The sequence below is a fragment of the Bos grunniens genome, chromosome 13 (assembly GCF_055505025.1).
Source record: "Bos grunniens cultivar Pamir isolate PY7600 chromosome 13, Bosgru_T2T1.0, whole genome shotgun sequence".
Taxonomy (NCBI): Eukaryota; Metazoa; Chordata; class Mammalia; order Artiodactyla; family Bovidae; genus Bos; species Bos grunniens.
In genome coordinates, this window is record NC_141177.1 from 82,680,394 (window position 1) to 82,707,587 (window position 27,194).

The 27,194-nt window shown below is 41.0% G+C and overlaps 1 protein-coding gene across 2 annotated transcripts in view; it reads right to left on the reverse strand.

Annotated features, from left to right (window-relative positions):
• Positions 1 to 27,194, reverse strand: part of PLCB1 (phospholipase C beta 1) — an 863,757-nt gene that overhangs the window by 104,300 nt on the left and 732,263 nt on the right. For both annotated transcript variants that reach the window (XM_086335157.1, XM_086335158.1), the window contains exon 27: positions 22,321 to 22,501. In XM_086335157.1, coding sequence (XP_086191283.1) covers positions 22,321 to 22,501 — 181 coding nt within the window. The remainder of the gene's footprint in view (positions 1 to 22,320; positions 22,502 to 27,194) is intronic.

The following is a 27,194-nucleotide window of genomic DNA, read 5'->3' on the forward strand; positions in this document are numbered from 1 at the left end:
AATGAGATAATCAATGCTTTTCTATCTTGGAGGTACTATGAAGTTTAAAATAAAAGTGAGTGTGATACAAATGTAAGTTTGCCGAGGTCCAGCCCTGGCTGATCCAGGGAGTTCGAAGGGGAGACAGTGTCGGCGATTAATTTAAATATTCATCAAAGATATAAAGAGTTATAGAATGAGGATAGCTCAGTAGGAAAATTCAGCGGAGAAAAGAGGCTGAGTAGCTTGGTTTACGTGGAAAATCAATATAACCTGTGACATCAGGTTAGCTCTGACCATGGAGGCCGCAGGCGCCCTCTCGAATAGCGGAAGGTGCCCCACCTTAGGCACCTTCTCTAGTGGGTCTTAGAAGCCCAGGCAAATAAATGGTCGCAGAGGACCTCCACGCTCCATATGGAGACTCAGCCAGAATGTGAAAAGAAAGAATGACATGGGGAGACCAAGCTTCAGTGAGCAAGGCACGTAGCTTTATTTTCAACAGGGGCTTTTATACCCTAAGTTGCACATAGAGGATAATAGGAGATGTGAAATCATGCAAAGTCAGCAGTCTTTGATCCTTATCGAAACCAGGGTTTCTTTCCTGTGAACTTATCTTACACAAATGGTTTAGGTGATTTACATCATCTTCTGGCCAGAAGGCCTATTAACATTTTATGACTCTTGACAAAGGTTTGTCAACAGTAAGACTTATTTTCTCTAAGAGTAATTATTTTAAGGTTTGGCACCATCCTCTGAAGGTGTTAGATAAAGTTGCATTCCTATAGGGCAGAGGTGCAGTGGGTTTACAACAAAGGAAAAAATTTATTACCTTAAGGGTCTAAAGTTTTTAACACCAAGGCCACTACTTATTTTTTCTACATACCAGGTATATTAATTAATACACATTCAAGGATACTTGGCAGCAAGCATTGGCTCATCAATGAAATCCTTTACTAGTTTTATTCTGACAGTTTCTAACTCTCTGAGAGGCTCTAAGCGATTTGAATATCTTCCCGTGCTTCCCATGCCTCTCGAGGCTGGGAGACTGAAAACAGTCCTATGCATAGCTGTAGGAGTCTGGGTAAACTTGTCAGGCGAGTCAGAGAGCTATCTGAGGGGTTTGGATTTAAACACTCCTAATGCCCAGGAACTTTATTAACTGGAGCTGTAAGTTAACTCTTTATCAGAGAGAGCGAGATGGTGGTGGGGGACAGCCCCCAGTAAAGTCAGAGGTGAGAGCACAAAGCAGTAAAGTAGGCAGAACTCTGGTTTTGGGGGGTAGATGCTCGAGAATATCCAGGGGGACTCCTGAGGCTCGATCCCGCTTTTGCATATGTCGAGCCTCCTTCCTCACGACCTTTGCCATGGGTGGAGGTCCTCATGCCGGCTCCCGGCATAAGTTATAATCAACTGTGATTTATAATTCTTGGTTTCCAGTTATTATTCATTGCTTAATCACTTCAAGGATAATATGAGTTACCCATCTTGGAAACTGATGTTTTGTATCCTGTGTGGGCAACTTCCAAAGAGCACTGGAAATTCTCTTCTGTGCTACCATTTTGAATTTTGTCTTGCATTTATTTGCTTACCAGACTAAGATTCAAGAGGGCAGTGGCTATGTTTTCAAATCCCCAGCTCTCCACAATTTCTAGCTTTCAGTAGGTGCTCAATAAAAGCTTGTCAATTATGGGAGAGTAACTGTGCCTTCCAAGCACTGCTCTTTCTTTATTCTACATGAAGAACCTATGGAACCTTCTGCCATTGCTTAGGCAGCAGTAGCACCTGGACTTAAGCCTTCTTACTGGTGCACCAAATAGATGGTGTGGACTTCCTGTTGAACATTTACCCTGTTCCCCAGAGATGGAGATTCTCATATACAGCTGCCATTCATATATATGCCGTAGCTACAACAGTAAAGGCAATATAATCATAATGCTAGCAAACTTTCATTGATAATTTACACATGCCAGGCACAGTTTGATAAGTTTTAAATGTACTAACTTATAATATTTTACTTATTCAGTCCTAAGAGTTGTCCTATGAGGTCATATTGACACATGAGACTCAAATTTGGGGCTCAGGGCCACAGAGAAGTACTTGGCAGAACTGGGGATGTGTGTGTGCATGCATGCTAAGTCGCTTCAGTTGTGCCCAACTCTTTGAGACCTTATAGACTGTAGCCCATCAGGCTCCTCTGTCCATGGGATTCTCCAGGCAAGAATACTGGAGTGGTTGCTAGGCCTTCCCTCGGGGGATATTCCAGACCAAGGGATCAAACCTGTGCCTCATTATTTCTCCTAGCAGGTAGGTTCTTTACCACCAGAACAACCACCTGGGAAGAGCGGAACTTGGTACAAACCCAGATAAATTAGGCTCCCAAGCTTGTGGTCGTCACCACTTTCCCAGGCCACCTTTTTGTTATGATTTTAGAAATTGTTTTTAATAACCTCTTCTTATCTGAAAGAATAAAAGAAGCTGCGGGAGAAATTCTTTTACAGAATTGCCATAAAGAATCCACATTAACTTGACATTAACATGAAATTGAATGCACTCATCCGTGAGGCAGATTAAATCTGAACAAATATTAACTGGAGCTTGGGGCAGCAGAAAACCTATTTGATCATTCAAAAGACAGTACCTGATCATGACTGTCACAATTAAAGAAATCAAGAAATATTACATCCTGCTAATGCTATTTATCAAATGAGTTAGATGTAAAATTCCACTGCAGACTCTTGCCATTTCCTTGAGGATTCTCACAACACCTCTATTCTAACTGAGAGGTACCCACAGGGCTTTCCCCTCACAGGGGACCTTCCTCCTCCCCAGTTCAGCCCAAGGAATTACCGAGGGTAATCCAGGGATCCCCAACCTTGGCAACATCAGAATCTCTTGTGAGCAACTGCTTGAAAACACAGATTTCAGGGCCTGTTCCTAGGCCTATTGCCGCTACATGTTTAGGGACAGGGCTGGGGAATCAGTGTTTCCAAAGTCTCTGTTGATTCTGGATTCTTTGCCAGATATAGGGGGTCTCGGTGGTCTCTCATTTGATAGCCCCTGCTAAGTCTCCCAGCAGTGCTTCTGAATTCAGTGATATCCATGCTTCTGCTGCCATGTTCTCATCTCCAACGTTCAGCCTTGTCCAGGATCATTTCTCGATTTTGCCAGCTCCTGCTCACATTTACAGCTCCCTCCCACCCTCTTTCTCAGCAACACCAACATCCAGGCAGTGAAGCCACTGAGCCTGAGACCGCTCAGCCCTTCAGCTCACTCGGTTCTGAGGTTGACTTCCATCTGTGTTCAGCGCCCCCACAGCTGCCAGCACCAACCTCCCTCCCGCGCGCTGCACACCCTGGCCTTCCTCCTTGCTCCTCCCTTGGACCATCTGCACTTGCTGCTTATTCTTTTCAGAGCTAGTTCCCACCTCCTGTGCTCCCAGAACACACACATTCATCCAAACTATTCAAATCAGCCACCATTCAGCAAATATTTGTCAAATGCTTACTTAATACCCGGCATTATTCTAGAAACTCTGAGCTATGCATTGGCTTTACAGATTCTGCTACTTGAAGTGTGGGACAGGATTCATCAGCATTGGCATTGCCAGAGAATGCAACAAAAAATGCAAGTTCTCAGCCCCTACCACTTTAGATTAAATAAAGATCTGCATTTTAATAACATTCCCAGGAGATTCATGTGCACGTTATTGAAGAAGACGGAAACAGTATAGAAACTGTTATGGACTGAATGTTGTGTCCCTCCCAAATATCAATAAATATATTGAAATCCTGGCCCTCAATGTAAGAGGTGGGAACTTTGGGTGATTAGGAGCCTTCATGAATGGATTAGTGCCCATAATTGTAAAGCACTCCAAGAGCTCCCATACCCTCTGCACCACATAAGGACACAGAATAAAGCTCTCTATGAACCAGGAACTGGGCTCTCTCCAAACACTAAATCTACTGGCATCTTAATGTTGTACTTCTCAGCCTTCAGAACTGTGAAAAATAAATGTGCGTTGTTTAAGCCACCCAGGCTCGAAGGCACCCTTTCAAATTCCCTCTTCTCTGTCTCAAAAGAGCTGTGAAACTTTATCTTCATTGTCTTCATTACCCCAAACTCAGCTAGCTTCCTCAACCCCTGAGGCAGGGATAATGCTTTCTTCCTTGGTGGTTGTGAAAGCTGGAGATGGACATGCGATTCCACATGCACCACGTCACAGGCTCTTGGTTTCCTTACCCTGCCTTCCCTGAAAAAAGGGGCTCCCCTCGCATTGCTTCCCATCTTCCCCCCTGCAGGAAGACCACCATTTCACTTTCTTCTCTCAAACTTTCTTCATATTGGACACACTCTTTCCTTTTGCCTAAAAACACATCTCTATTTTCTTATCCTCCAGAGCACTAAACTTTTGTTCCATCTTTGACTTTCCTTTTCTTTCTGTGCCTAACATGGAAGACTGGCGGCTGCTTCCACAACTGTAATGCCCCACCTCACACCCTTCAACTCCACCATCTCGCTTCCACTCCAACCATCGGCATTTACCTGATTTCGCTTTAAGATTACAAAAACTCTTTTGTTATTGAACTCATTGGCCAAGTCTCAGTAGTGAACTTTTTATTATTCTAGAGATCCACAAGTTTTTTTAGTTCACAGTACCCTTAAGATCTCAATAATTTTTTCATGGCACCCCTAAGCCAAAAAAGAAGGAACAGTTCCATTTATCAAGAGATTAGGTTTAAATAACTCAATAGAAGTGCTTTGAACAGATTCCAATAGATGCTGCTGTTTCTTTCAAAAATGCAAACATCTCACAATGCCCTTATGAGTTCAACATGGTATCTTGTGGTGCCACAGCACACGGTTTGGGAATCATGACTTTATCTTCTTGATAGTATGTCAGCTGCCAACCACTCTCATAAGAAACTCTCTTCTCTTCCTTTACAGGATCTTCAACATTTCCCACATCAGTCTTCTCTGACTCTTTTAACTGCTTCAGTACATTTTTGTGTCAATGGCCTTTGAGCATCTCTAGCTGAGGACAGTTCCCCAGCATCTCAACATCTCTCATAGAAGATGAGTCATCGTATTTTCCCATTAGGTATCATCACTCAGTTTAAAAAGTGTACATTACATTTGACTGGCCCCTTGAGTGATTTCCCCATCTAGTGAGTCATGGGAATTTGTTCATTTATCTCGTCATGAAGTATCTCTTAACTTTGTGTTCACAATACTCTGTGCAGATTCTCATTAATCCTATCTGGACTTGGCAAGCATTCCTTCCTTGCCTTCAGTCTCTTCTGAATTTTTCTACTCCATACCAAATTGCATTTTTCATATGTCCCAGAGTCTTAACTGGCTATCCTCAAATATGTTATCTGTTGTTGCTGTTCAGTTGCTTAGTAGCATTTGACTCTTTGTGATCCCATGGACTGCAGCAGGCCAGCCTTCCCTGTCCTTTACCATCTCCCAGAGCTTGCTCAAACTCATATCCATTTTTGGATGGGTGCCATCAAACCACCTCATCCTCTGTAATCCCCTTCTCCTCCTGCTTCAATCTTTCCCAGCATCAGGGTCTTTTTAAGGACTCAGTTCTTTGCATAAGGTGGCCAGAGTATTGGAGCTTCAGCTTCAGCATCAGTCTTTCCAATGAATATTCAGGATTGATTTTTTTAGGATTTACAAGTTTCATGTCTTTGCAGTCAAAGGGACTCTCAAGAGTCCTCTCCAACACCACAGTTCAAAGCAACAATTTTTCAGTGTCCAGCTTTATGGTCCAACTCTCACATCCATACATGACTACTGGAAAAACCCAGTTTTACCAGACCAACCTTTGTCAGCAAAGTAATATCTCTGCTTTTTAATACGTGGTCCAGGTTTGTCATAGCTTTTCTTCCAAGGAACAAACATTTTTCCATTTCGCATCTGCAGTCACATCTGCATTGATTTTGGAGTCCCCCCCAAAATTCTGTCACTGTTTCCATTGTTTCCACATGTATTTGCCATGAAGTGATGGGACCGGATGCTGTGATCTGTTTTTTGAATGTTGGGTTTTAAGCCAGCTGTTTCACTCTCCTCTTTCACCTTCATAAGAGGCTCTTTAGTTCCTCTTCACTTTCTGCCGTAAGGGTGGTGTCATCTGTATATCTGGAGTTACTGACATTTCTCCCAGCAATCTTGATTCCAGTTTGTGTTTCATATAGCTCGGCATTTCACATGATATACTCTGCATAGGAAGCATCACTACAAACAAAGCTAGTGGAGGTGATGGGATTCCAGCTGAGCTATTTCAAATCCTAAAAGATGATGCTGTGAAAGTGCTGCACTCAATATGCCAGCAAATCTGGAAAACTCAGCAATGGCCACAAGACTGGAAAAGGTCAGTTTTCATTCCAATCCCCAAAAAAGGCAATGCAAAAATGTTCAAACTACTGCATAATTGCACTCATCTCACACGCTAGTAAAGTAATGCTCAAAATTCTCCAAGCCAGGCTTTAGCAATATGTGAACTGTGAACTTCCAGATGTTCAAGCTAGTTTTGGAAAAGGCAGAGGGACCGGAGATCAAATTGCCAACATCTACTGGATCATCGAAAAAGCAAGAGAGTTCCAGGAAAACATCTATTTCTGCTTTATTGACTATGCCAAAGCCTTTGACTGTGTGGATCACAATAAACTGTGGAAAATTCTGAAGGAGATGGGAATACCAGACCACCTGATCTGCCTCTTGAGAAATTTGTATGCAGGTCAGGAAGCAACAGTTAGAACTGGACATGGAACAACAGACTGGTTCCAAACAGGATAAGGAGTATGTCAAGGCTGTATATTGTCACTCTGGCTATTTAATTGATATGCAGAGTACAGCATAAGAAATGCTGGGCTAGAGGAAGCACAAACTGGAATCAAGATTGCCAGGAGAAATATCAAGAACCTCAGATATGCAGATGACACCATCCTTATGGCAGAAAGTGAAGAGAAACTAAAGAGCCTCTTGATGAAAGTGAAAGAGGAGAGTGAAAAAGTTGGCTTAAAGCTCAGCATTCAGAAAACTAAGATCATGGCATCCGGTCCCATCACTTCATGGCAAATAGACGGGGAAACAGTGGCTGACTTTATTTTTTGAGCTCCAATATCACTGCAGATGGTGATTGCAGCCATGAAATTAAAAGATGCTAACTCCTAAGAAGGAAAGTTATGACCAACATAAACAGCATATTCAAAAGCAGAGACATTATTTTGTCAACAAAGGTCCATCTAGTCAAGGTTATGGTTTTTCCAGTAGTCATGTATGGATGTGACAGTTGGATTATAAAGAAAGCTGAGCGCCAAAGAATTGATGCTTTTGAACTGTGGTGTTGGAGAAGGCTCTTGAGAGTCCCTTGGACTGCAAGGAGATCCAATCAGTCCATCCTAAAAGAGATCGGTCCTGGGTATTCAGTGGAAGGACTGATGTTGAAGCTGAAACTCCAATACTTTGGCCACCTTATGAGAAGAACTGACTCATTTGAAAAGACCCTGATGCTGGGAAAGATTGAGGACAAGAGTAGAAGGAGATGGCAGAGGATGAGATGGTTGGGTGGCATCACTGACTCAATGGACATGGCTTTTGGTTGACTTCGGCCGTTGGTGATGGACAGAGAGGCCTGGCGTGCTGTGGTTCATGGGGTCACAAAGAGTCAGACACAACTGAGTGACTGAACGGAACTGAACTGAACTGTTCCTGGGGTTCTCAAGGCAAGAATACTGAAGTGGTTTGCCATTCCCTTCTCCAGTAGACCACATTTTGTCAGAACTCTCCACCATGACCCGTCTATCTTGGGTGGTCCCACATGGCATGGCTCATTGAATTTCATTGAGTTAGACAAGGCTGTGGTGCATGTGATCAGATTGGTTAGTTTTCTGTGATTGTGGTTTTCAGTCTGTCTTTCCCAAAGAAAGGCAATGCCAAAGACTATTCAAACTACCGCACAACTGCACTTGTCTCACACACTAGGAAATTAATGCTCAAAATTCTCCAAGCCAGGCTTCAACAGTACATGAACTGTGAACTTCCAGATGTTCAACCTGAATTTAGAAAAGGCAGAGGAACCAGAGATCAAATTGCCAACATCCATTGAATCATCAAAAAAGCAAGTGAGTTCCAGAAAAAACATCTATTTCAGCTTTATTGACTATGCCAAAGACTTTGACTGTGTGGATCACAACAAACTGTGAAAAACTCTTAAAAAGATGGGAACATCAGAACACCTGACTTGCCTGTTGAGAAATTTGTATGTAGGTCAGGAAGCAACAGTTAGAACTGGGCATGGAACAACAGACTTGTTCCAAATAGGAAAAGGAGTACGTCAAGGCTGTATATTGTGACCCTGCTTATTTAACTTATATGCAGAGTACATCATGAGAAACACTGGGCTGGATGAAGCACAAGCTGGAATCAAGATTGCCGGGAGAAATATCAATAACCTCAGATATGCTGATGACACCACCCTTATGGCAGTGGTGAATGTGAATGTGAAGAATAACTAAAGAGCCTCTTGAGGAAAGTGAAAGAGGAGAATGAAAAAGTTGAGTTAAAACTCAACATTCAGAAAACTAAGATCATGGCATCTGGTCCCATCACTTCATGGCAAATAGATGGGAAAACAGTGGAAACAATGACAGACTTTATTTTTGAGCTCCAAAATCACTGCAGATGGTGACTGCAGCCATGAAATTAAAAGACGCTTGGTCCTTGGAAAAAAACTTAGGACCAATCTAGACAGCATAGTAAAAAAGCAGAGACATTGCTTTGCCAACAAAGCTCTGTCTAGTCAAAGCTATGATTTTTCCAGTAGTCATGTATGGATGTAAGAGTTGGACTACAAAGAAAGCTAAGCACTGAAGAATTGATGTTTTTGAACTGTGGTGTTGGACAAGACTCTTGAGAGTCCCTTGGACTACAGGAGAGCCAACCAGTCAATACTAGAGGAAATCAGTCCTAAGTATTCATTGGAAGGACTGATACTGAAGCTGAAACTCTAATACTTAGGCCACCTGATGCAAAGAACTGACTCATTTGAAAAGACCCTGATGCTGGGAAAGATTTTAGGCAGGAGGAAAAGGGGATGACAGAGAATGAAATGGTTGGATGGCATCACTGACTCTATGGACATGAGTTTGAGTAAACTCTGGGAGTTGGTAATGGACAGGGAGGCCTGGCATGCTGCAGTCCATGGGGTCTCAAAGAGTTGGGCACGACTGAGTGACTGAACTGAACTGTACTGACCCTGACCTTGGTGATAGTTCTGGTGCATCATGTCCAAGCCATGGTCTGTCTTGTTGAAAATACTTTTAAAACTACATAATTTTGATATTTAACAAGCTAAGCTTTTAGGAACAAATGCCTTATTGTGAAATCCAGGCATGTGTTTTTTTTTTAATGTGGCTTTTGTATGCAATTAATGAAAATAGTATTTCCCTAGCATCCCAAAAATGTGTTTTAAAAAGGATAATATCTGTGTTTAATATGACAAATGTCCTTCCACTCTGCTCAGTTTCCCTGTGTCTCCCCAACACTCCCATACTATAGACCCTTCCCTGTAACATTCTGCCTTTTCCAGCTGTTTTTAAAAACTCTTACTATAATTCTGCTCTTATAGCATTTACTGTTTTCATTTAAACTTCTTCTACTTAAATTCCAGGAGGCAGAGTGATTAATATTATAAATTTGTTAATAATACTGGTTTTCCAGTAGTCATGTATGGATGTGAGAGTTGGACTATAAAGAAAGCTGAGCATTGAAGAAATGATACTTTTGAACTGTTGTCTTGGAAAAGACTCTTGAGAGTCCCTTGGACTGCAAGGAGAGCAAACCAGTCAATCCTAAAGGGAATACATCCTGAATATTCATTGGAAGGACTGATGCTGAAGCTGAAACTCCAATACTTTGGTCACCTGATGTGAAGAGCCGACTCATAAGAAAAGGCCCTGATGCTGGGAGAGACTGAAGATGGGAGGAGAAGGGGACGACAGAGGATGAGATGGTTGGATGGCATCACTGACTCAATGGCCATTAGTTTAAGCAGCCTCCAGGAGTTGGTGAAAGACAGGGAAGCCTGGCATGCTGCAGTCCATGGGGTCACAAAGGTTTAGACATGACTGAGCGACTCAACAATCACAACATTGTCGGACTCACATTAAACTAGCAATGAGATTACATCTATGCATATATTTTCTGGTAAGGAGAAGCCTGTGTGCTGCTTTGGAAAGGAATAATACTAATATACAGGCTTCCCTGGTGGCTCAGCAGTAAAGAATCTGCCTGTAATGCAGGAGCGACAAGTTAGTTCCATGGTCAGGAAGACCCTCTGGAGAGGGAAGGGCAATCCACTCCAGTATTCTTGTAGGGAAATCCCATAAAGAGAGGAGCCTGGCGGGCTACAGTCCATGGGGGTCACAAAAAGTTGTACACAACTGAGTGACTAAACAACAGCAACAATAATACTAATATACAGAGAAAATCAGGAGAGAGAGAGGTAGATAGGCAGACAGACATAGAAAGAGCTGTAAGTGATTTCTGGCAAGTGTCTGTCCACTCCTTTCCTCCTCCCTTGTCAGTCCTTTTAGGTCAGTCCTTTCTCACGTGATCTACTCTGTGTAATTTTATAGTATATACTCATCTTGTCCAAGTCCAATATAGGTTTCCAACACTTGCAACTGAGAGAATCTTGACAAAAATAAATAAATACATAAAAATTTCACCTCTTAAACCCTAAATAAGATGAAGGACTCTGAGTATTAGGCCTAGGATTTCTATTGCATGAGGCATGAAAACTGAACCCAGAAGGATTTTTCACACAATAATTGAAGTGCTTTTTAACTAACCTAAGGGTACCCTCATTTCAATGTATTTTTAAGCAGACAGGCTCTAATCAAAGAGCCGTTACATCATATATTAGTCACAAAACTCACCGAAGATAGAAAAGAACAAAGGATTAGTTTAGAATTCCTAGGGGAGAAAAATCAGGAGAGTACATAGTAAACTGAAATGCAGTAAATAACATTTAATTTTAACTTTTAATATGATTTTTTTTCTGACCCAAAGGAATAGACACATTTAAATTATTTTGCTTATTTATTTACCACTCATGACAACTCTCCTAGTTAAGTATTCCAAACCTTCTAAGGAATGAAAAAGAAAAGCCCTGGGGAATATAATGTCATGCTTATTCTCAGCTCCATGCTGAGTTTCACTTGGTTAAGTCATTTGAGGGTGAAAGAATGGTTTCCAAGGAGAATAATAATTCCTTAACTCTAACTGGAAAGGGATTAAAAGAAAAAAGTATGTGGACGGAAATTGCCATGTTTGGAAACTCTTCTAAGAAGGATAATTTGGGGAAGTGGGCAAAGAGCCAACTATAGAATGTTCATGATTGCGCTCAGTTTTGTCCAAATCTTTGTGGCCCACGTACTGCAGCCCACCAGGTTACTCTGTCCATGGAATTTAATGCAAGTATACTTGAGCAGCTTGCCATTTCCTACTCCAGGGTTTTTTTCCAACTTAGGGATCGAACCCACATCTCTCGTGTCTCTTGCATCACAGGTGGATTCTTTACCACTGCACCATCTGGGAAGCCCAATAGAATGTTCATCCTTCAGGAAAACTCATTTCCCTTCTCCTTCCACTCACAGCTGGGAGAGAGAGCACCTACTCTTGCCTTTTTAGAAACTTTTTTATTTTATATTGGAGTATAGCTGACTAACAATGTTGTGATAGCTTCAGGCCACGGCAGACTGACCCAGCCATACATACACATGTATTATTCTCCCCCAAACTCCCTTCCTGACCAGGCTGAGCAGACCTCCCTGGACAGCACTTTCTTTTGTGCTAGTCAAAGCATCCATTCTGAGCTCTTACCATAATTTTTTTTTCTATGAAGAATTAATTTATGTTGCTTCTAAACTAAATAACAATCTATGTATTACATACATTATTGATAATTTTAAAACAAGGGGAATGTTTATACTGGGATGTAAACTGGCTTTTCAAATTGAGAAATATTCATTTATTCATTCCACTTGTATTTTCTGAGCACCTATGATGTGCTGGATACTGTGTGATGCTCCAGCTAGGAGCTGGCGGACAAGTCCTGTCCAGGTGGAGCTCATTTCACCCACCAGCTCCCTTCTCTTCTCCAAAGGAGGAGAAAGTCTTGGACTAAATGAGCAACCATCTTGATCATTTCTGAGGCAGTCTGTCATACCTATGAAATTAATTTCATTTTATATCTCCATAGCTAAACAGAATTTGGAGCTGCTCATTTGAATCTAAAGATTTAAACAATCCTTGAAATTTCCTTTTTTACTTGCTGGGCAAAGCAAAAAATGAAAATGAAAATCTGATCGCAACTCTTAATCAATGTCAATAAGTTGGCCTAATGAATCTATAACATTTAAAATTATTTTTCGCTTTTGAAATATATCAAAGTAAATGTCATTTTCTTAGTTTCTGGGAAATGTAAATGGGTCAATGTAGCATACTCCCTTGAATGATATTTCTGGTATTCTTTTATGAGGCTATCAACTGGAAATGCTTTGATGCATGAGACAGGGTGCTCAGGGCTGGTGCACTGGGATGATCCAGAGCAATGGGATGGGGAGGGAAGTTGGAGGGGGGTTCAGGATGGGGAGCACATGTACACACATGGCTGATTCATATCAATGTATGGCAAAAACCCCTACAATATTGTAAAGTAATTAGCCTCCAACTAAAATAAATAATTAAAAAAATAAAAAAAGAAAGAAAAAAATCAAGAAATTTGGTAAACGAAACTGAATGAAGTTGAGATGTTTTATCACCCTAGATGATGCTTACATTTTGCTATCTTAACTCTTGAGCCTTGTTTCCTCATCAGTAAAATATGGCATCTAAATGATCGCTAAGATTCCTTTGATAAATTATAAAATTATGTTATTCTATCATTATAAATATTTTTTTAGAATTCAATGATGATTTTAAAATGTCCTAAAATAATAAAAGTAGATATTTATGGCCATGAAATATTTATTTTAATGATAAAGGGAATTTATGTTATGATAAAAGTTTCATTAAAAATAATTTATATATAGCTTTAAGTAAAAATTTATAACAAGCAAAGACTTATCCCTTTGTAATTGTAAAAGACTAATGAACTTACTTGTAAGAGTTTTGAAAAGTTGGTGAAACAACAATTTTTGATTTAATTGAAAGAAAAAGATTGCATAGGATCAAATCAGTTGGAATCATCACATCTGGTTAAACCAATTGGAAACAAAAATCCAAACCACCAAAATTTTAGGATAAGGCTTCACAATTCTGAAAGATGTCAAGACCATTTAATTTAGAATAAATGAAATAAACAAACATTGCTTATCAGTCAGATGTGGGAAAACAGCAATAACCTTTCAAACTGGAGGTTTTCAAATAATTAGCAAAGGAGACATGCCTAAAAGAGGCAAGACTTGTCCTATGGATCATAACTGAAATAATGCAATAAATCAAGGGCTTAATATTTCAATGTGTGTATTCAGTCCCTCGGTTGTGTCTGACTCTGTGACCCCATGGACTGTAGCCTGCCAGGCTCCTCTGTCTGTGGAATTTTTCAGGCAAGAATACTGGAATGGGTTGCCATTTCCTACTCTAGGGCATCTTCCCGATCCAGGGGTTGAACCCACGTCTCTGGCGTCTTCTGCATTATCAGGAGAATTCTTTAACACTGCACTGCCTGGGAAGCCCTTAATATTTCAGTAGTCCATTTGAAAGCTAGACCTAGAAGATCTGCCCATGAAGATAAACAGCACAGCATGTCAGCTCCTTTTTTTCTTAATGCAAAATACATCATTTCAAACATCTCTCACTTACCAGATGGAGTGCAATGAGTCTTGTAATTCCAGAGGGCACAAACTAAATTATCAGACTTGTGGATTCTATTTTGGAATTATCCTTTCAGCAAAATTTCTTCTGTTCTCTAAGATCCTTTAAGTTGGTATAAGACAAGACTATTATTTTCTTTGCCTTGGGGATGGGTTCTGTTTACTGACTCTTTTCCCTTCATCTTACCTAAGTAGTTATCAGTTAACACAAAAAATACACTGACATATTGTGCACACACACACCCACAACAACAACATTTGCTTATTGATTTAAACTGAAATCCCTAATTATCATTTTAATAGATATGAGAATTGAATGATCTCTGTAGTCTATAGAAGTCAGAGGGAAACCAGAAGTCAGAGGGAAACCAGAAGTCAGAGGGAAACTTAACCAGTATTCTTGTACAAACTTTTTCTTTTAGAAATAAGGATACATACACTTAAAATGGTGAAATGATTTAGCTCAAGCTGCATAACTAAAAATGGAAGCCATGTCTTCTCACTGTAAATCTTGTGCAAACTGTCCTTTGATAAAGAATGGTGACTATGTTCTAGGCACGGTGTTAGGTTTTCTGTGGATTATTTTATTGACTCTCACATCCAAACTGTGAGGGCTATGTGTTGATTTTTGCAAAGAAAAATGGCCCTCATGCTCCACCATTCCCTGAATTCACTCTTTGCAATGAGTTGCAGGTCCCCTGAAAAAGATACAGTCTATTTCCCTACCCCTGTATCTGGGTGAACCTTACGACCTGCTTGGAGGAAGATGTTATAAGACCTGTCAGGAACTTGCCCCCTTCTGCTTGCTCTCAATTAGAATCCTTTCCAATTTCCATACAGAGAAGCCCAGTTAGCCTTGCTAGATGATGGGAGATGTGTGTCAGTCACCTGCCTGGGCCAGCTGACAGTCAGCCAAACTTCAGGAGCAGAGCCTCTAGGTAACTGGCAACTGAACCACAGATCATGAATGAGCTCAGCCAAGAGTAGAAGATCCTTCCAGAGAGTCAAGTTCAAATTGCTTCACAAAGAAACATGGACTAAATAAATAGTTGTTGTTTTAAGTTTTGAGATGTTTATTATGCAACAAAGCTAACGAATATGGATAGGCATACTACTAGAAGGTTCGTCTGTCTTCGCAACTGTGTTCTTAACCATGGTGAGCCCCTGAGGGTAGGGACTACATTTAGGCTGGGGCCACGGGAATCCCCCTACCAGTATAAGAGCTGTGGTAGGCCTTCAGTAACTATAGCTTATATGATTACATAAGCATATTTTATACTCTCTAATTTGCCCAACTTCCCAAAATAATAAATTAAAAGACATAGCATAGACTCTGTAGGTCAAAAGAATAAGACAGTCCAACAGAAAAGTAGGCAATGGATATAAATTGTTTGTAGAAAAAAGAAATACAAATGGGCAATACACATATGGAAATATGTTCATTTTTTATCATAATTAAATCAATAGAGATGACAATAAATATCATTTCTATATATTTATCCGTATCTATCTATCTATCTGAGCTTCGCAGGTGGCACTAGAGTTAAAGAACCTGCTTGCTAATGCAGGAGACATAGAGACTCAGGTTCAATCCCTAGGTTGGGAAGATCTCTTGTAGGAGGGCATGGCAACCCACTCCAGTGTTCTTAGCACGCACTCACTCACTCACTCACTCAATCTATCTATCTAATCTAGAACAACATCAGTTCAATGAATTATGCAATGATGATCAGGAAGACTGACAAATAAGAACACATTTTGACAATTATTTCATTCTTTATTTCACTACTAAAGCCTTTTATTTATTTGTCATTTCTTTTTTGGTAGAGAAAGTAAAGTTTTCAGGAAAGCTAGATCATCAATTTCCCAAGAAAAATGACCTACATTAAAGTCAGCATATTGGAAGAAGACAGATCACACCACCACAGCCACAGCAGATTAGTTACTTCCTGACACTGAAGTTACTCCTGGCACACATAGAACCAGAGACAGCAGAAAACTCAAGATTGGCTTCCAGAAAGGCTGCAGCAGCAAATAACGCTGATAGAAATCATCAGAAAAGAAGATGCTGAGCTCCCTCAGTCTGTAACAGGACATCAAAAATTGCAATACAAGTTTATATTTGAATTCAAGAATTCCTAGCCAATCCATGTATTGTTAAAAAAAAGGGGGGGGGTGGCGTTTACTAAAAGCAGTGATTTGTGTACATTATCTCACTATTTTTTCTTACAGTTCAATAAAGTGAGGATTATTCTTATCTCCACTGGACAGATGAGAAAACAGAAGTCCTGAGTGGTCACATAGCTACTCGGTGGGGGACTGGTGGCCAGAAATGATGACATTTGACCCCACACCCTCACTCATCACCACTTACACCTTGATGGGCCTTTCCGTTAGCAGCTGGTCAGTATCCACCCAGGGCTTTCACTGTGAAACATAACTTCCATTCCCCAGAGTTGACAGGGAACTGGGGCACCCAGTGAACACTCAGCAGGTGCTACTGTGGGTTTGAGGCCCGAGACTGCTTGCCGATGGGACGGATAGGAGGGTATATGAGAATAATCCCCGCCATGAGATCCACGTGAAGGAAGGAGAAATGAACGGCTTGGAACACTTGGGATACAGAGTATGAGAAGAGGAGGAAAGGCAGGGAGGAAAGCACACTCAGCCTCTGCAGAGGGTAAACAGAAGGGTGCTGTGAGAGGGGATGCCCCTGAAAGGGAGAAAGAGGAGGGGAGACGGAACAGTGGGTCTAACCCTGTGGCAACTGAGAAGCGACCCCATGGATGTCACTGTAAAACCTCTTTTTCTTGAGCTGTGGGTATTGTGCCTTGAATGTGATGCTGGGGCTGATTCTGAAAGTAATCAAGAACCCTCAGAGGGACCCCCTAGGAATTTCTCTTATCAAGCTCACATTTAAAATTAAGACCTTATCCTAATGGTGTCAGGGTCAGCCTATGGCAGCTGATGAAAAACAGGTAGGTTAGAGCAGATTCCCCAAACATAAGAGTTCTTTCCTGAACACAGAGCCTTCACTGGGTTCCACAAACCCCCAAGATATTTATGAAAATTTTTCAGAGGGCGCAAACACTTGAATGGGGTCAGAGAACTGACATCTTTATTTTCACTTATGCCCAACTGAAAGTGTTTGCTTCTATCATATGAACACAGGCAGGAAATCACAGAGGGGATTTCTATAGCATCTGTCCCCTTTATGACTAAGAGATAACCATTCAGCTTGACGGTCAAGGTGTGAGAAGTAGAGACAAATTTTCTATCTCAACCTAGAACCTTATGCTTATTCTAAAATGCATTTTGAGAAAAGGCTCTAAAACCTGTTTCTCTAACTTTAAAGTATAGCAAGTCACCTGGGCATCTTATCAAAACGCAAATTGTGATTTAGCAGGCCTGGGGTGGGACCTGAGACTCTGCATGTCTAACAGGCTGGCTTCAGGTGATTTGGGGATCGCACTGTGAGTAATTGGGCTACAGAGCTGTTTGCACATAGAATTTTAAGGCTAATTATTCTTATTTGGACAGTAGAACAAGTCCTTTGAAGCTACAGAGTGTATCAATCAAGCTTGGTGTGCCTCCTACGAAAACATGAACAGTCACCTCAAAAATATTCTTTTGGTGTTTATTTTTATGGTTAGGCAAATTGTTCCCACACCTGTGTCTCTGTATCAGTTTGCTGGTATCTGTGGTTTCATTTCTCGTGTGGTGTCATGACTGGAGTACACGTTCCCTGCGTGTGTGCTGATCACGCCTTTCTCATCTGTATCTCCAGTGTCTATCAGAGGGTTTGGCAGATATTAAGTTGTAATGAATATTTGGCAGGGAGTTTATAGATGATGTGGTTTCTTTCTCAATGCTTAAACTGTGGGTTTACATTTGCATTTAATTCCCAAAGCAATTTTAGGAGATAAAATATCTTCTGTTTAATTTCCTCATCACCCAAATACTCCTTTTTACCTGCGGCCTACTTGCTGTTTAATTACACTTCCATTTGTCTCATTTAGCTTAAAAGGACATTTTTAATTCAGAACCATAACCAAAGATAGAATTGGCACCTCCAGGCGTCTTTCAATCAAAATACTTCCTGGTAGAACAATTTCTAGTTATTACAAATGGGGTTGACACAAAGTTCTAATCCACATGTCAGCTATAAAGACATGTCATATAAATTGAGGATGCTCTGAAATGACTTTAAAATAAACTCTGTGTTGCTCTAAATCCAAGATGTTTGGATCTGAGCCTTCTTAAAAGCGCCCACACAAGTGTGTTCAAAGGCACTGGGGCATTCTCTAACCCCAGATCCACAATCACAGTGGTGAAAGAGGCAGCATTTCAAGCAGGTTCCATACATTTGGCCTGAAAGGGCAGCCTGGCTTGGACATATGCATTTGTTTTTCTGAAAACCCTTTAAAGCTTTCACTATGGACTCACTCATTCCTTCCTGGGGAGAAGGAGGCAGAAGCACGTGTTCTGGGATGTCACCTGCACCAGGCCCTTCCGGTGGGTTTTCCCACCTAAAAGTTCAGCTTGGTCTTCTTTAGCTCCCTGCCAACCTTCTCCTTCAGGGGACAGTCTGTCCAGCAGCTTTCTATGCCCCATCTAGTGGTATCTGATGTGGTGTCAACACTCACATAAAATTACCCCTGGGACTTTGAGCTCGTGTAGCTGTTTCTTGGGATTTCTGCACCTCATTTCTGAAACTCAAGCCTCCTTGTCCCCAGGAGGCCTTTCTGGAATATGTGGGTTTCTGTTTCCACTCACACCCCTAATTTTTATTTCAGGAATCTGCTATGAATCCTGGGATTCCCTCTTATTCCACCATATCTCTTCTGAATAGCCATGTTTCTTTCCTTGGGGAAAGGATCCTGCTGTGGACTGGTGCTCTGAGGAAACTCCAAATGATTATGCCTGGATTGCTTAAGTCTTTGTGGTTCAAAAACTAACTAATTTAGTTCGTCGTGGAAACTTGGGAAAGTCACTACATTTCTCTCAAGTTTTTAATCTGCAAAATGGGCTGACAACAGTACCAACTGGTAGTGTTCTGAAGATTAAATTGGATAATTTCTCTATGATTTAGCACAGCGTATGGTCAATGGCAACCCACTCCAGTATTCTTGCCTGGAGAATCCCATGGACAGAGGAGCCTGGTAGGCTACAGTTCACGGGGTCGCAAAGAGTTGGACACGACTGAGCAACTTCACTTCACTTTACTTTACTATGGTTCCATGGGGAGTGTTCAATATACAGTTGCTACTTTAATTTTTATGATTGTTATTATTTCTGGAGTCCTAGATATGCGGGACTGAGAAGACCAATGGTAGTAGACTGTAGCTCCCAAAGCTATTCTCTCCTGTTAAAATTCACTTGTACTTTCTCAGGCCTGGCAAGGCAATCTCTAGCTTATAGGAAACCTGACCTCTACCCAACTGTAATTTCACTGCTTGATCTTATTTCAATAGTTCAAAAATAAGGCAGCCCCTCAACAGCATGTGAAGCTTTAAAAATAAATCCTTGAGCCCAATGTTTAGATTTAAAGCAGTGGGTTTCAAAAGGGGGGCCTGGGACCAGAAGTGTCAGAATTGCCAGCACCACTCTAGGCTTGCTGAACTGACAGTTCAGCATAGGGTCCAACAATCTGTGAGTTAACCACCCTCCAGGTGATTCTGATGCCTCTCAGGTTGACACTAACTGACCAAGTGGAATCTGATTTTTGACAAGCTCCTCCTGTGATTTTGACCTGCTCTTTCACATACTATCATTGCAAGCTAGACCAGTAATAGAACAAGAGCATTACCCTGAACCATCTAACACACAGTCGTGACGAAACCATCCACTGTTTACCACCTACCAGCAGAGAAAGCTTCAGAATTCTCTTTCATGGAGAGGCCTCCAGCAATGAAATGAACAAATCATATAAACACCTCTTAGAATCCATTTACCCTAGGTACACTAATTTCTATTACACTTACTCATTTGTTTTGTTTTTGGCATAAACTTATTTTCAAGGCTACTTTATTGCTTGATTCATTTAATTTACCTGTCACCAAACATTTATCATGTCCCTATTAGGTGTCAAGCCATCAACAACAATGAAATGCAAGTTGGTGCAGTCACTATGGAAAACTGGCGGTTGCTCAAAAAAGTAAAAGTAGACTTGCCACCTGATCCAGCAATACCGCTCCTGGGCATGTATCTGGACAAAACTATAATTCAAAAAAATACATGCATCCATGTGTTCATAGCCAATGGCTACTGGCTACTGGGGCTTCTCAGATGGCATGGTGGCAAAGAATCTGCCTGCCAGTGCAGGAGACACAAGAGACGTGGGTTCAATCCCTGAGTCAGGAAGACCCCATGGAGTAGGAAGTCCAATATTCTTGCCTGGAAAATTCCATGGGCAGAGGAGTCTGGTGGGCTATACTCCAGGGGGTCGCAAAGAGTTGGACACCACTGAGCACAGCACAGCAGCAGCACATTGGCTATTGACAGTAGCCAAGACAGGGAAGCAACCTAAATGCCCATCTGCAGATGAATGGATAAAGAAGATGTGGTACACATATACAACGGAATGTTAGCCATAAAGAAGCGAATTAATGCCATTTGCAGCAAAATGGATTGACTTAGAGATTATCATACTAAATGAAGTGAAGTCAGAGAAAGACAAACACCATCTGATATCACTTATATATGGAATCTAAAATATGACACAAATGAACCTATCTAGGAAACAGACTTACAGACACAGAGAACAGACTTGTGTTTGCCAAGAAGAGGTGGGAGAGGGACAGACTGTGAGTTTAGGATTAGTAGATGCACAGTATTATGTAGAGGATGGATAAGCGACAAAGGCCTACTGTAGAGCACTATATTTAACATCCTGTGATAGGCCACAATGGAAAAGAATTTTTAAAACATGTATGTATATATATAATTGATGCTTTTGAACTGTGGTGTTGGAGAAGACTCTTGAGAGTCCCTTGGACTGCAAGGAGATCCAGCCATTCAATTCTAAAGGAAATCAGTCCTGAATATTCACTGGAAGGACTGATGCTGAAGCTCCAATACTTTCGCCACCTGATGTGCAGAACTGACTCATTTGAAAAGACCCTGATGCTGGGAAAGATTGAAGGCAGGAGGAGAAAGGGATGACAGAGGATGAGATGGTTGGATGGCATCACCGACTCAATGGACATGAGTTTGAGCAAGCTCTGGGAGTTGGTGATGGACAGGGAAGCCTGGCATGCTGCAGTCCATGGGGTCGCAAAGAGTCAAACATGACTGAGCAACTGGACTGAACTGAACTGATATATAATGGAATCACTTTGCTGTACAGCAGAAATTAATACAATATCATAAATCAACTATATTTCAATAAAGGGCTTCCCTGGTGGCTCAGATGGTAAAGAATCTGCCCACAATGCTGGAGACCTAGGTTCTGTCCCTGGGTTGAGAAGATCTCCTGGAGAAGGGAATGGCAACCCACTCCACTGTTCTTGTCCATTATTCCACGAACACAGGAGCCTGGCAGGCTACAGTCCACGGGGTTGCAAAGAGTTGGACACGACTGAGCAACTAACACTTTCACTTTCATTAAAAAAAAGAAAAAAATGGAGTGTCACAATTACTGAGAAAACGTTTTGGAGGACAAAACTGATCATTCATGGAAATGGTGGCATTTCCTTTCATAGGGAGCCTCAGAAACTGAGTGGACAACATTCCATACTGGCCACTTAAATATTGCCTTTTCTAAATCTAGGCAAGTGGATTGTATAAACTTTTCTGCTCTTTTTATACCACTGCAAAGCTACACTACTGCATAAAAAGTGAACCTTTATTTGCAGTGTGTTCTTAATTTTCTTAAATATAACTGTTTTCCAATTCCTTGTAAGATTTTCAAAATATCCCCCCAAATGATTATAACCAAGAAATGAATTAGTGAAAATAAAAATAAAACATAGCCTCATTGGAGAATAGAGAAGAATTTGGAAAAGATATTAGAATAATGGAATTTACAAAATATTAGTAGGGTGGATGCTATTTGCCTCATGTAATTTCCATTTCTAAGAAATGATGTCTTTGTTGCTTTTTAAAATCCAGCTCCTGAGTTTTGATCATGCTTTTATGTCAAGCATGTGTTAAATCACATGTCACAATATGGATCTGAGAAACGCATCTTACCTCTCTCTATAACCTGGTAACAAAATAAGATTATTCAATAAGGAAGCAAAATGAAAGTGCCAGCCAAACTTGCTGCTGCCTCCTGTTACATTATCCAAGAGCATCAAACATGGATACCTATGGCCAATCCATGTATGGCGAAAACCATCACAATATTGTAAAGTAATTATTCCTTAAATTGAAATACATAAATTAATTTTAACATTCTTTATAGAGAAAAAGGTTTGGGTATAGACACATAAATCACATTTTTAAGGCTTACCAGTTTAATGTGTTCTCGTTTCTGGTATTTTTCGCTATAGTATTGCTCTTGTCGAAGATTAAGCAGCTGCTGCTGCTGTTTGTCCTTCAGATCTACTAACTTTTGGGTCATTTCGGCATCCAGGGCAGCAAGGTCTTGCTCAATTGTTGATGAGACGTGGTCAGGGCTACTGGGTTCTGATCTGCAGAGACAAAGAGCTCGGCTCACAAAATGTGCAGTTCAGAGCAAGGTAGAGAGAGGGCTGCTCACCAAAGTCCTTCCTAGAGAGAGGAATGTGTTTGGAAATAAATAGTCAAGTGGTTGAGACAGAGGCTGATACCCCAAGGACAAGCTTAGCAAGAGAGGGTCTCCAAACACGGAAAGTGGAGGAAATTTGTGTTGCTGTACAAAGAGGTAGGGGCTGAAAAGGAAAGCCAGGTAGCTAGGGTTCCTCACGATGGTGCCGAAGAGGATAAACCTCCTTGGGAAAAACAATGTCTAATAAGGACTTTTTGAGGCTTTTGTTTTTTTAACATAGGATGTATAACACAATTCCCAGCTACATCTCTTCTATGCATTTCCTATACATTTCTCCCCTACAACATTGATAATGCTGTAGGGGAGAAATGCTGAATTTTGCTTCCAGATGATGCAGATCGACAACAGAGAGCATAGGCAGACAGCACGGCAACACTCCCACCTGACATGTTCTGTTTCTTGACATCTTTTAATAACAAAGATTTGTCATTAACATAGTTTTCTCTGGGAGCTGAACCAACTTCATTGATATCTCCACCCAAATAGCACTTTGGTTCCAAGAGAAAGGAAGATGAATTGAGTTCATTATAATACATTTGTCAAGAGCTCACTCTGTGCAAGGGGAGTTCCTTTGAGTTATTCATAGATAATTACACAGATATTTAGACGCTTAGGACTAATGTTGAAACAAAACAAAGCAGTTCTCACTAATTTATTATTGTGCTAAAGTATATAGTGTGGTTCCTTCAAATTTTGTGCTCTTACTTCTTTAGGTCAAATAGAGAGGCGGTGTTGGAAACAGTACTAAGAGCAGGTCTGTTCTTTTCATTTACATAGAAACCTCTGCAGGAAGAACCACCCAGAATATCAGATTCTGTCTCTGTGGTTTCACTTGTGACCAAGTGGAAGAGGTTTCTTGGATCAGCTGGTACTGATTCCTCTTGCTTTCTCTTCGGATTAGGCCAACACAATAGTGCCATATGGATAAGCAGTTGGTAGAAGCTAGTGTTAAGATCCTAATTTGTCAAATAAGGCATTCAGGATTCCCTCAAAGATCTAAACATCAGCATCGCATGGCAGCACTGAAGTGGCCCTCTATTCTGCACAAATATAAGTCTATTTATCAGCATCAGAGTGTTGGTGGGGCAACCTCCATCTTGGCATGGACATGAGATACATTTGTCATCTTCTGTAGCAGGAAGTTGGTGCAGCCAGAACAGAGGTGATGCTTGAATGAGTGACAACCACGCCAGCAGAGACACCAGGGTAACCTTTCGTGACCACTCAGCAGGTAACAGGGGTGCTCTGCTTGGCTTCTGGCTTTCACAGTAAGCCAACAAGAAGGCACAACCACCTCCAGTTTGCATCTGAGGAAACTGAGGTTCAGTGAGGCAACTTTCCTGAGGACACAGTACAAGGGAGCGGCAGTGCTGCTCACCACAGGACAGCCGTCTAGAAACTGCAGTCTATGCTCTGGGAACAACACAGTGCCCGATGGAAACTGTCTGAATGATCTGCTCTTTGCATTAGGTGAAAGCTCAGTTGAGATGATGGGTATTTGAATAAGAAACTAATTTAATCTAATATTTTGCACACGAAACTTACAAACCAATGTTACCTCAATAAAAAATACATCTAAAATGTAGTTATTAATTCATTTGAAAAGAACAAGCTGATTACATATTAATATGTATTAATTCCCTGAGCTTCCCTGATGGCTCAGGTGGTAAAGATTTGCCTGCACTGTGGGAGACCTGGGTTCAACCCCTGGGTTGCGGAGATGCCCTGGAGGAGGGCATGGCAACCCACTCCAGTGTTCTGGCCTGGAGAGTCCCCATGGACAGAGGAGCCTGGCGGGGTCACAAAGAGTCAGACACAACTGAGTGACTAAGCACAGCACACACACACACATTAATATATTTTGTGAAAAATAGCCATACTTTCTAAACACAAAGAAAGTTAGTGGGATTTTTATGGACATTGCATCCATTTATTACTCTGAGGTGTTCTCAGGATTTTTACATGTATCATAGGGAGATGGACAAACAATCAGATCTCAGTGGCTTTGCCTCTTGGAAAAAAAAGTCTCTCCTGATGTATTTTCTGATGCTAGATGCTTAAGAATTTTTGTTTGTTTGTTGAAAGAAAGTATAGGAAAATAACCAAGGGATGATGTTTCTGCATCATCTTCAAAAACAAGGTTGAAGACATTATTCCCTGATGCCTAATTTTGCCTGCATATGATCCAAGAGATGCATTGAATCTTTTTCTTTGTAATTTATTAGTGATACCAGGAAAATGTTTCTTCCTCTTAGAAAAGAAAGCAAGTTTCCTTTAACCAGATAAGGAGAATTATCTAACCCATATTTCCTTTTCTAAGAAGCTAAGACCTAACTTCAGGGTTCAAGGACAGAAATTACATTAAAAGGTTAGTGCTGTCCAGTTGAGATATAATATGGGCCATGTATTTGATTTTTTTTGACATAGCTATCTTAAGAAGAAAAAAGAAATGAGTAAAATAAATTCTAATAATGTATTTTGCATAGCCTGATTATTTCAGTATAGAATTAAACTAAAATCAATATATGTTAATTTAAAAACATGAGTTTTTTAGTAAAGTCTTTGAATTCTGGTGTGTATCTTGTACTTGAAAAACACTTTAATTACACTGTGTCGCTGTTTGTGGCTGGTGACTCACGTACTAGGCAGCAGGTCTGGCAACTGGTAGACAGGCTGTGTGTATGTGTGTGCGTTTGGGTTTTTTTCCTACTTTTATAGGATTTTTTTTATGTCTTCTATGATAAGTTATTTCAGTATTCTATTGGAAGTTTGCAGGATATGACTTATAAGTAAATAAATATAGGAATAAACAAATGACTACATACATAGCACTAAAAGAGAAATTCAGGAGAAGTTTTAGGCCAAGTTTTCCTTAACTGTTTGTAACTGTGGGTAAATGTTAAGCCTTTAGTTTTCAGATTCCCCCCTGAAGAATTGACAGCAGTTCACCTAGATGGCTTCTAAGGCTGCTCCAGGTCTAAAACATGATGATTTTGCAGATTTAAAAAGCCCATGTACTAGATTTTGATTGTTTTAAAGTTAAACACATGTTAAAACATATGTCACAAGATGCATCTGGAAAAGGCCTCTTACCTCTCTCTAACTTGGCATCAGGATTGGAATACTGAGTAAGGAAGTAAAAGGAAGGAATGGTACAGTCTTCCTGACTCAGTTTTTATGCTCTCATATTTTCCCACATTACCACCTTAGGCACACTGGGGTGATAACTGAATAGGTCATGTTCACTGCTATGTCCCCATTGGTTGAATAAATGTGTGAGAGATGCTTCTCCCCAGAACTATCTGAGTACCTGGAGCTGTGGGGCTTAGGCCCTGACAAGGCATTATCTGGACAGAGGTTTGTGGGTTTCAGATAGGGCAGCAAAGGGTAGTAGAGATTCTCTTTTCAGTAAGACCAGTTGCCCCTTCAGTGAGGTTCTAGTCCACAGCAAAATGTCATATCCCCCAGGTTGCAAGTTGCATGCTTACTTGCTTCAATTCAGTTCAGTTCAGTCACTCAGTCATGTCCGACTCTTTGCAACCCCATGAATCATAGCACACCAGGCCTCCCTGTCCATCACGAACTCCAGGAGTTCACTCAAACTCACATCCATCAAGTCAGTGATGCCACACAGCCATCTCATCCTCTGTCATCCCCTTCTCTTCCTGCCCCCAATCCCTCCCAGCATCAGAGTCTTCTCCAATGGTCAACTCTTCGCATGAGGTGGCCAAAGTACTGGAGTTTCAGCTTCAACATCAGTCCCTCCAATGAACACCCAAGGCTGATCTCCTCTAGAATAGACTAGTTGGATCTCCTTGCAGTCCAAAGGACTCTCAAGAATCTTCTCCAATACCACAGTTCAAAAGCATCAATTCTTTGGCGTTCAGCCTTCTTCACAGTCCAACTCTCGCATCCATACATGACTACTGGAAAAACCATAGCCTTGACTAGACAGACCTTTGTTGGCAAAGTAATGTCTCTGCTTTTCAATATGCTATCTAGGTTGGTTATAACTTTTCTTCCAAGGAGTAAGCATCTTTTAATTTCATGGCTGCAGTCACCATCTGCAGTGATTCTGGAGCCCAAAAAAATAAAGTCTGACACTGTTTCCACTTTTTCCCCATCTATTTCCCATGAAGTGATGGGACTGAATGCCATGATCTTAGTTTTCTGAATGTTGAGCTTTAAGCCAACTTTTTCACTCTCCTCTTTTACTTTCATCGAGAGGCTTTTTAGTTCCTCTTCACTTTCTGCCATAAGGGTGATGTCATCTGCATATCTGAGGTTATTGATATTTCTCCCGGCAATCTTGATTCCAGCTTGTGCTTCCTCCAGTCCAGTGTTTCTCATGATGTACTCTGCATATAAGTTAAATAAGCAGGGTGACAATATACAGCCTTGACGTACTCTTTTTCCTATTTGGAACCAGTCTGTTGTTCCATGTCCAGTTCTAACTGTTGCTCTGACCTGCATATAGTTTCAGTCATGTTCAAATCTTAGCAACCCCATGGACCGTATGTAACCCATCAGGTTCCTCTATCCATGGGATTTTCCCAGCAAGAATACTGAAGTGGGTT